Raw genomic sequence first — 10,850 nt, 5'->3', positions numbered from 1 at the left:
TACAAATACATAAGTAAACTTGGAATAGGGGAAGGCGGGGTATCACGCAGCTCCTAGCACTACCAAGAGGCTGGGAATGTGTCATGAGGGAAATAGTTAAATAGGTCGGCGGTTGCAGAGAAAATGGATGGTAGGCTTAGATGATTTAAACTCGCTGTTGCTCATTCATCTTCCTTCTTACTCTTTCTACTCTTTTTCTTCCCATTCTCCCCCATTCCATCCCTTCTCCGGACTTCCTTATACCTTTTCCTCCTATTCCTGTATTCTTCCATTGCTCTTTAACCTTCTTTTTCCTCTCTCCTCTTTCATCCCTCTCCATCCATACTTACATTCTTTCCTCTCCATCCTCTCCTCTTCCTTTCCTCTCCTCCCCATTCTCCCTATCAATCCCTCCCAACCATGCTTATATCATTTTCATTTCTCGTCTTCCCTTCCTTCCCACCCCATCCCGTCCCATTCCATCCCTCTCTAGTACTCATATACCCATTTCCTCCTCGTCCTCTCACCTTCTCCTTGTGGTACCAGTGCAGGTAGTCCGGGGGCTCGGGGGAGTAGGCGACGACGCAGGTCAGGTTGATAGGGGAGCCCAGGCCCACGTGCATCTCAGGGGCCCGCAGGATCTTTGCCCGGGGCTCTGGCGGGATGAGAGATACAAAGGTTATGGTTGATACTGGGAGGGATGAAGAAGAAGAGATGAGTTATGGGAGTTTGAGAGACCGTGTTTTGAAGGAGTTGTGAGGTTACTGATAGACTAGGCTACTGTTAGTGAAGAAAGGGATGGCGCAAAGGAGTTGGGTTTGGGGAGTTTGCGAGCCTGTGTTTAGAAGATTGTGGTTTAATGATAGGTAATTATAGATGCTTAAGAGGATGGAAGAGTAATTAATAAACGTGAGTGAAAATAATAGTAAAAACGAAAATGGAGTGGTTGTAGGCATAGTTTGTGAATTAAAAACATCAGTCTAAAAAAATGATTGTTGCTGAGTAACTAAATAGTGAAAACAGCAGAATCTATTTTATAATGTGGTGATAAAACCGAAAATAATAAAAATAATGATGAAAACAGTGATGCTAGACAGACGGCAATGAAAACAAGACTAGCGTTACTGAATACGTTACCAATGAACAAAGACACACAAGACTGTATTAGCGGGATCGTTTTTGCGTATATGCGGAGTGGATAGAGTGAAATAAAATTGATATCATTAAGCCGTGATAATACCGAAAATAATGAGAATAATGATGAAGATTGTGATGATCGACAGACGACAATGAAAACAAGAGAGTGATAAGGGAAGAAAAGGGCAGGTAACAGGTGAAAAGGGGAAGACTGAGGTAAAGGATGGGAGGCTTAGGTAAGGGGTGGAAGGGAGAGGCTAAGGTAGGGATAGGCACGTTTAATGTCTGTATTATAAGACACTTTGGCTCCTCACGCCAACTATTTCTAAGGGTCAAAAAGGGGGTCAGACGGATTCTGAGTGTTTCTTTAGGTTCATGCTACTGAGGAAGGGTCGAACTACCACCAGGCTCATAAAACTACTCCCGGAAATGACTTAAACTCCTACGAAAGCCTTGTCATATATGTGTTCTTGGGCGACGAAATGTTTAGTAATACGGCTCTAATGGTTTTCTTTATGTTCTGTTACTTATATTTTTTTCACCCAACATTTCATTATTAAACACGATACCGATGGGTGAAATTAGACAGTAAAAGTAACCTATCAGCGTCCAGACTTACCGATAACAGTGAGGTGCACGGTACGGGCAGTGGGGGGCGTGGAGGACACCTGGCAGTCGTATTGGCCGGAGTCCCGCGGGAGGGCGTACTTGATACTCAGCATCCAGTCCCCCTTAGCGGCCTGGGGCACCGCCTCGAACCTGTCGTCACTCGTGTAGGTCTGCGAACCCACCGACAGGATGTGCAAATCGCGGTGCCGGATCCAAGACACCTGAGAGAGAGAGGGAGAGAAACACGAGTCATTAGTAGTGTGAGCTTTGGTGAGTTGTAAGAATGGGATAAAGAGGTGTATTAGAGATGAAGAAAGACTAAAATGAAACCAAATTGTTGAATCCGTTTTGGCGTTGGCTCCCGCGGGTCCATTTCTCCCCTCTGCTCAGCCACACAGTCGCAACACTTATTTTTTCCTCTCATATGTTACTTATAGCTTAGATATGAGAGGAAGAGATAAGGGTTGAGACTGTGTTGCGGAGCAGAGGGGAGGAAAGGACCCACGGGAGCCTACGCCAGACCGGCCTCGACATATTTGGAAGACTATAGAGAAGGTGTAGATCATGGTGCCTGATTCAAGATAACTAAGGGATAAAAAAAGGGGATTAGTAATTTGAGTTTTGGAGAGGTAGGACAGGGAAGAAAGATGAGAAGGGAAGAGGATGAATGGCTTAAGTGGTTGGAGACGTAGGGAAGGCAAGTAGAAGGGAAGGAAATGCTATGAAAGGGAGAAGATGGCAAAGAGGTGAAGGAGATAGTGGTGTGTATGTGTGTGTGTGTTTAAGGTAATGGAGGCGCTTTGTATGTATGGAAGGTGTGTTTGTTTGTTTGCGTTTGGGAGTGGTGTTATGTTTGTGAGTCGTGCCGTGTGTGTGTGTGTGTGTGTGTTAAAAGTTCATATGAGAAAAAAATGGAGGGGAACGAAGCTGTCACGTAAAAAATGTGAAAAAATAACACACACACACACACACACACACACACACACACACACACACACACACACACACACACATAGTAAAACTGAATCCAAACATTTCCAATCTGCAGAACAAATTAACATCAAACGCGTGTATATATTTCCATATGAGGGGGTCGGCGAGAGAGAGAGAGAGAGAGAGAGAGAGAGAGAGAGAGAGAGGATATCCAGTCATTACACCTTTAGTTAGGAGAGAACGCAAACGAAAAAAAAAAGAAAAGAAAAAAAAAAACCCGCATTCGCCAGGTATCATTATGGGAGAATGGCAGCCGGCTAATTGTTTGTCTGGCTTCGTGAGTTAAAGGAAAGGAGAGGAAAGAGAAGAGGAGAAGAGAGAAGCATGAATAAAGGGTGGAATAAAGGGAAGGATACGGTGTGGATGAGGGAAAGGAGGAGAGAAGGATGACGAAAGGAAGGAAGGGGAGGAGAAAAACATAAGATAAGGGGAGGTAAGTGAAGGAATGGGTGAATATAAAAGGAAAAGATAGAAAGGGAAGAAATGGGTTGAATATGGAAAGAAAAGGGTGAAGATAGAGGTAGAGAAGGGAGGATAGGGGGAGGAAAAGTTGGATACGGGAAAAAAAAGGGCAGGTACGAGGTGAAGAGGGGAAGACTGAGGTAAAGGGTGGTAGACTTAGGTAAGGGGTGGAAGGGGAGACTGAGGTAACGATGAACAGGTGTGATGGAGGTAAAGGTAAAGAACGGGCAAGTGTAAGGGTTAGTAAAGATATATTCCACTTCTACAAATTTTCTCTTCTGCTTTCCTTATTTTCTATTCCTTTTATACATTTCTCCTCTTATTTCCCGACCCTTTACAGCTTTCATATTTCGGGAGATTCCTGGATGGATTTTTGTTGCGGTTCGGTATTTTTCCAGTCAGTTAGATGTGGTTGGGGTAAACAGAAAATGGGTAGGTTTTGACAGAGAACGGAAGATTGGGAAGGGGAAGAAAGATATAGAGAGGAAGTAAACATGAGGAGAAAGACTGGGAAAGGAGGAAAATAGGAGGATAAATATGTGACTTGAGGGAGATGAGTAAAGAGGACTGAGACAAAAAAGAAGGAAGCAAGGGAGGGAAATGACACAGGAAATAGGAAGAAGACGAAAGGAATGCATGATAGAAGGGGAGGGTAGGGGAAAGGGAAGCAGGGAGGAGGAGGGAAGTATAGGTAAAAGGTAGGGAGGTAAGGTAGATGGGGAGGGAAATGACACAGGAAATAGGAAGAAGACGATAGAAATGCATGATAGAAGGGTAGGGTAGGGGAAGGGGAAGCAGGGAGGAGGAGGGAGGTATAGGAAAGAGGTAGGGATGTAAGGTAGATTGGGAGGGAAATGACACAGGAAATAGGAAGGTTAGGAATGCATGATGGAAGGGTAGTGAAGAGAAGGGGGAGAAGGGGAAGAGGAGAAGTATGGGGAGGAAACGGGAGGAGGGGAAGGGAGGGAAATTACACAGGAAATAGGAAGGAGGGGTTAGGAATGCATGATAGAAGGGTAGGGGAGGGAAGGGAAGGGGAGGAAGGGAAGGAAGAGAAACTGCTTAATCAATATTGCATCATTAAAGGAGACGTACACACACACACACACACACACACACACACACACACACACACACACACACACACACATATCTTGGTATAAGGCCTCAACCACTACCACCACCATCACCACCACCACCACCACCAAAACCCAGTACCGTACCTTCGCAGCCAAAATTCCTTCGTGACCCAAAAATCCCAGAAAAAAAAGAACAAAGAAAAGAATGGAGCGAAAAGAATGATAAAGAAATGAATTAACTAACTCACCCACCTCTCCTCCTCCTCCTCCTCCTCTTCCTCCTTTCATTCGGTTCATTATTTATTCATCTCGCAAAAATATTTCGTTCTGTCTCACCGATCACCGCATTAGGAGGAGATTTCGCTGCTCATCCGCGTCAACCAGCCATCTGAAGTTCGCCCAATTAGCTCGTTCATGCATACGGTCCCTTCTTCGTCGTCTCGCCTCAGCAACCAATAGCAGCCAAGAACCGCCTCTGACGTCATATTAGGCGACCAATCATGAGCGCGGGATTTTTATTTATTTTTTCTTTCTCGTTCGTAATCTTTCGTGTCGGTCGTTAAGATGAGGGACGAGGCTGCGGTCTCTCTCTCTCTCTCTCTCTCTCTCTCTCTCTCTCTCTCTCTTCCTTATTCTTTTCTTCCTTGTTTCCTTCCTTTACCTTTCTCTTCCTGTCCATCCTCCTTTCTTTTTCTTTATACCTTCTTTTTTATCCACCTTCCTACTTACCCACCTACCTACCTACGCATTTACCTAACTGCTTATCTATCTCTATCTACCTACCTATATTCCTACCTTCCTATCCACCTTTCTTCCCTCAATCCCTTTTTCCTTCCTCCTTCCTCTTTTTCCTTTTCTTTCTTTTCTTCCTTCCTTCCTTCCTTTCTTTCTTCCTCCCTTCATTCCTCCCTTTCTTCCTCCCTTCATTCCTCCCTTTCTTCCTCCCTTCCTTCCTTCCTTCCTTCTTTCACTCCATCCTCTCCCTTCCTTTCTCCCTCTCTTCACCCATTTCCTTCTCATCCCCCGCCCTTCCCGCTTCTCTCCCTTCTTTTTCCTCACTGCTTTCCTCCCTACCTCCATCCATCCATCCCTTCCTTCCGTTCAATCTTCTTTCCTTCGTCTCTTCCCTCTCTCCTTCTTTCCCTCCATCCTTCCATCCCATCCTTCCATCTTTTCTCCCTCCAATCCTTCCTTCCTTCCCTCCCTTCCTTCCTTACTTCCTTCACTCCCTCCCTCCCTTCCTTCCTTCCTTCCTTCCTTCCTTCCTTCCTTCTTCCTTACTCCTTCCCTTCCTTCCTTCCTTCACTCCTTCCTCCCTTCCTTTCTCCCTCCCTTCCTTTCTCCCTCCCTTCCTGCCTCCCTTCCTTCCTTCCTTCCTCATGTCCTAGTTGTCTTTTCCGCTTGGGTTCTCTCGCTCGTGTGGAAGGCAAGGCGAGGATGGAATATTCAACCAGTATTTTTTTCTTAACTTGGTCTCGTCTCGTCTTCTCGCGGCGGTGGTGGAAAAAAAATATAATCCGCTGGTGTTGGTGGTGGTGGTGGTGGTGATTGATGCACTTTCTACCCCCACCTTCCTCTCTTCTTCCCCTTCTTTATCTCTCACTATTTTATTTTATTTTCTCTCTAGATGATTTTTTATGCCTTTTTTTGGTCTTAATGTCAGTCTAGTTTGCTGAGGTTCTGACACACACACACACACACACACACACACACACACACACACACACACACACAGTCAGAGTAGGAATAAAAAGTAGAATCTGAATATTTACTTTCCTATTTGTGGTGCAGTACCGAAGAAAGTTGAAATGGGAAACTTTTATCTCGCGCGCATGAATACTTTTTTTTCTTCCTCTCTTCCTCCCTTCACGTCTTATTATGCGAGGAAGATTTAAGTAACATGGAGAGAAACTTTTGCGAATATACTTTTTTTTGGGTCCAACTTTTCACTCATCCTCAATTCTGCGCCCAAAGTTTTGAGTAGGTATCATGGAGGGAGAAACGTGGTGATGTGGACAGAAATAGATTTACATGAATAGGGATGCAGAAGATGATGAGACAGTAATATGCAAAGGCGTACTGGAATAGACACTGGCAGAGAGATAGATGAGGCACTGATACCACATTAACCATTTCCAAAAGGCTGAAAAAGAAACTAGTCTTGTTCTAATGAGTGTTTTCTTAGGGTCACGGTACAGGAGAAGAGTCAGACATGCAAAGACGTACTGGAATAGACAGACAGCCAGAGAGAAAGATGAGGCACTGAGACAACATTAACCATTTCCAAAAGCTGTAAAGGAGATCAGTCTTTTTCTATCTAATGAGTGTTTTCTTAGGGTCACGGTACAGAAGAAGAGTCAGACTACCACCAGGGTCATAAAACTACCACTTGAAATAGCCAGAAATCATACAAAAGCCATGTCAAATGTGTGTGTGTGTGTGTGTGTGTGTGTGTGTGTGTGTGTGTGTGTGTGTGTGTGGTTAGGCGCGGAAAGGTTTAAGAATAGGACTCTCAGACACTTACCGAGTTGTTGCCGAGGTTGTGCACGACGCAGGAGAGCCTCGCCGTCTTGGTAGCCGTGACCGTGACGTTGTTGGACACCCGGGGGTCGAACACGGGCGGCAGGGTGGGTCCCGGCACGGTGGGCTCGGGAACCACGTGGCGGGCGGCCCTCTCCCACGCCCACAGCCCACCTGCCGCCCACACCGGGAACACTGGGTTAATGGAGGCAGAGGAGGCACGGGTGAATCATGGGAGCTTCTTGCAGGGAGATAATAAAAGATAAAGGACTTAGGTTGTATAGGTTTCGGCGAAGTTAGATTTAAGGAGTAAGTAATTAGATTGTTATTAGATACTTATGTTATAGCTAAAGTATTAATGCTGTATAGGCTTACGAGATTTGAATTTTAAGGATTAAGTAATAGGATTTTCATTAGATTTTTTGTTAGACTTGTAAGATGTTAGGTTTTTACTTAGAAAGGGATAAGGCTGTTTAATATATATTCATGATTTAAAATACAAAGCATTCATTAGTGAAGACCAATGAAATTTTGAAGAGTATATTAATGAAAGGTTTTCTTGATTAAAAATGTTCGTCACTGAAAGCTTACTTATAGATTAACTTAAATTAAATTATTAAACTTTACTTAAGGAGGCTAACAACATTCAGCACCACAGTGATCACCACATTTAGAAGCATTACCATCAACACCACCACAACCCCCCCCCCCCCCCCACACACACACACACGTCTGTCTCTTTGTGTGTTTGCCTGGCTGCTTTCCTTCCTTTGTTTAGACCTTAAGGAATATTTTCATTGCATTTATCTTACTTCAGTTATCAAAGAAAATCCTTGGAGTATTTCATTAGTTGACGGCAGCAAATATTTGAGCCTTGAAGCTACGACGATGCAATTTAAGTCACGTCAATCAATTAATCTTTCTCCACCCTTTTAATCCTCCCCCTCAGTCTCTAATTACACCCATTACTTCCCCTTTAACTTGCCCTCCTTTCCTTCCCTCCCTCCCTTTTTTCCTCCCTACTTCACTTCCTTCCTTCCTTCCCCTACAGCCATTATCCCTTCATTCAATTGCCCTTTCTTTCCTCTCTCCCTACCTCTCTTCCTTCCTACCCTTCCTTCCTCCTTCCCTGCTATCTTTCCCTCCTCCCTTCCTCCCTCCACACCCAGCTTTCCTCTCCCTTCCTCCCTTCACCTGCCCCTCCTCTCCTTCCCTTCCTCCAATCCTCTTTCACTCCCTTCTTACCTTCATCCTCCCTCCTTCCCTCCATACACACGTCCATTCAGCATTTTCCTTGGTATGATAAACACTCCGAATATTTACCGTGCGAATATTTACCGTGCGAATATTTACCGTGCGAATATTTACCGTACGAATATTAACCGCACGGAGCAGCGAGGGCGTAACCGGAGCGTGGCGGTGGGGCAAGTCTTGGTGCGCCCCCCGCTAATCCTTTGTCCAGGTGTAACCAAGACTAATTAACATAAAAGCCCTTTGTGCCTTGAGCAGGTAAATGGCCCGTGTGCGTGTGGGGGTGTGCGCCGCTGATTGCTCATTAAGATTTCCGATCGATGGGTTACGAGCGGGCGATTAAGGAAGGGTTTTGTTTTGTTTTGTTCATTTGTTTGTTTTGCTTTGTTTTTGTTGTTGTTGTCATTGTTGTTTCCGAGTTAGTTGGTGTCGTCTATAAATTCTTCTTTTTCTTAATTTTTTTTTTTTACATTATCTATCTTGTCCTTTTTATTCGTTTTTCTTTTGTTATTCTATACTTTCTTTTTTATTTGCCTTATTTTTCTTGTTCTTTCTCTTTCCAACTATCTATGTACCTGTCTCTATGTATCTATCTATCTATATATCGTTTTATCTCAGTATTCCTCCATTCATCTTTATTCCTGTTCTTCTTTTTCTTTCTCTTTCCTCATACATTCACATTCTTCTGACTTTTCTCACATATTTTTCCTGTCTTGTTTCCTTTGCATTCCTTCTTTCATCTCATTGAACAACCTCCTCTCCTTTTGTTTCCTTTCTTCTTGTTTCCCTTCATCTTCTTTTACTTTCCTCCTCCTCCTCCTCCTCCTCCTTCCCAACCTCTTTTGTTTCTTCTCTATATATCTTTGTTTCTTCGTTTCCTGTGTCCCATTCATCACTGTCCTTGCTTTCTCTTTTAATTCTTTTTTGTTGATAATTCATAAACTTTGTGTCTCCTTATTGTCCTCCTTTTCCTTCCTTCCCTATTCCTTATTCGTCTCTTTATTTCTCTCTTCCTTCCTCCTCCTCCATTCCCTATTCGTCTCCATTGTTCTCCTTCTTCCCCTATTCCTTATTCGTCTCTCTTTATTATCCTCCTCCTTCCTGCTCCTCTATTCCCTATTCGTCCGCATTAGTCTTTTTTTTTCAGTGTTCGTGTATCATGTTAATCCTCTTTACCTATTTTTTTTATTGTATTTCCTTCTTTTACTATTATTATTATTATTACTTCTACTACTATTACTACTGTTACTGTCCTCCATCTTGTCATATTCGTGTCATATTTTTCTTCTTTTTATTTGTCATATTCTTCTCTCCTCGCACACTCTCTTTCTTTTGCTTTTCTCCAAAGTTCATTCATCTTAATCCTCTTTGAACAATTTTTATAGTTTTTTTTTATTTCCTTCTCTTTATTATTACTCTCCATTATATTCTTCTTGTACTTGCCTCTTATTTTTCTTCTTTTCTCTCTGCTATATGTATCATCGGTATTCTCTTATCTCTGCCTCCCTCTCCTTGTATTATAATCTTCTCCATTGGCTCTGTATGTATCTTTAATCTTTTTTATCTCCTCGTTCTGTGATTCCTTGCTGTCTGTTCTTGACTTCCATACTTATTCTCTTCCTTCCATTCCCTGCGACCCTTTTCCTTGTTTCTTTCGTCCATTCATCTTTGTCTAGCTCTGTCTCTGTCTCCTCTCTCCCTCCCTCCCTCATTTCCTATTTTTTTAACTTTTTTCGTTGGAGGATTCTCTGTCTCTTCCTATGTCTGTCTGTGTGTCTCTTTTTGTTTGTGTGCCTGTCTGTGTGTCTCTTTCTGTATGTCAGTCTGTCTCTCTCCCTCTCTCTCGTACCCAGTCATCCAAGGCATTTTTCTTCCGATCCCACGAGTTCACCTCCAGTCATCCATACACATAGAGCCTTGGCACACCCCACCCCTCACCTCCTCTCCCTTCTCTCCTTCCCTCACCTCTCCTCCAGACATCTGCCTCCCTCCACCTTTTTATTTCCACCTCCCTTACTCCCTGTTATCACTTAGCTTTTATGTCCTTACTTCCTTTCTCCCTTTCTTACCCATCTCTCTTTACCTCTCCCTCCCCTTCTCTTACCTTCATCTTCTTCCCTCACTTTCTTACCCTTCTCCTTACTTCCCTTCCTACCCATACCTCCCTATCTTACCTACCTCCTCTACCTTCTCGTTTTTTTCTTCCCTTTCTTTCCCTCGCATACCTACTTCCTCTACCTTCTCCTTTTTCCCCTCCCTTTCCCTCCCCTCACTTCCTGACCCTCATGTACCATCCCTCCCCTTTTTGCCCTCCACTCCATCAACATTCTTTTTTCTACTCACTTTCTACTCCCTCCCTCCCTCGCCCTTCCACTTTCAGTACTGCTACCTCTCCCTCATCTCCTGACCCAGCCTCCTCCTCCACTACCAGCCATCCCTTCCTCTGTCTCTCCTACCTCCCTCCCTCCCTCCAAACGCACCTCTCCAGAGAAAAATCGTCCCCCATCGCCTCTGATCTCGCGCTCTTATATTTTTCTGGATCATTTTTGTCCCCACGCTTGTGCTGTCCTCCTCCTCCTCTGTGGCTTTTGTGCTCTCATCTTTAGTGTTAGTTTGGTAGGTTTTTATAGATATTGTAAGTATAGAAATCGTATATTTTTGTCCCTATTCCCCTGTGCTTTGTGGGCTTGTGTTTTCTTTTGTATTCTTAGTTTCATAGCGTTGTGTTGATATTTAGTATACTAGAAACGTATATTGCTGTTCTTTGAGGTTTTGTTTGATTGATTGGGTTGTACTGGTTCTGGACGTGTATTAGAATCG

General features: G+C 43.8%; 1 protein-coding gene across 6 annotated transcripts in view; it reads right to left on the bottom strand.

The window, feature by feature from the left end:
* The window catches only part of LOC127002421 (zwei Ig domain protein zig-8-like), a 107,688-nt gene that overhangs the window by 10,737 nt on the left and 86,101 nt on the right, over positions 1–10,850 (bottom strand). For 3 of the 6 annotated variants that reach the window (XM_050868451.1, XM_050868521.1, XM_050868384.1), the window contains exons 3-5: positions 6,784–6,974; positions 1,736–1,946; positions 507–634 (exon numbers count right to left, since the gene is read on the bottom strand). In XM_050868451.1, the coding sequence (XP_050724408.1) occupies positions 507–634; positions 1,736–1,946; positions 6,784–6,974 (530 nt within the window). The remainder of the gene's footprint in view (positions 1–506; positions 635–1,735; positions 1,947–6,783; positions 6,975–10,850) is intronic. The other 3 variants (XM_050868656.1, XM_050868700.1, XM_050868591.1) reach the window with 1 other exon arrangement.

The sequence above is a fragment of the Eriocheir sinensis genome, chromosome 1 (genome assembly GCF_024679095.1).
Source record: "Eriocheir sinensis breed Jianghai 21 chromosome 1, ASM2467909v1, whole genome shotgun sequence".
NCBI lineage: Eukaryota > Metazoa > Arthropoda > Malacostraca > Decapoda > Varunidae > Eriocheir > Eriocheir sinensis.
The sequence above is the reverse complement of the archived record's forward strand: the minus strand, read 5'-3'. Positions and strand labels throughout refer to the sequence as shown.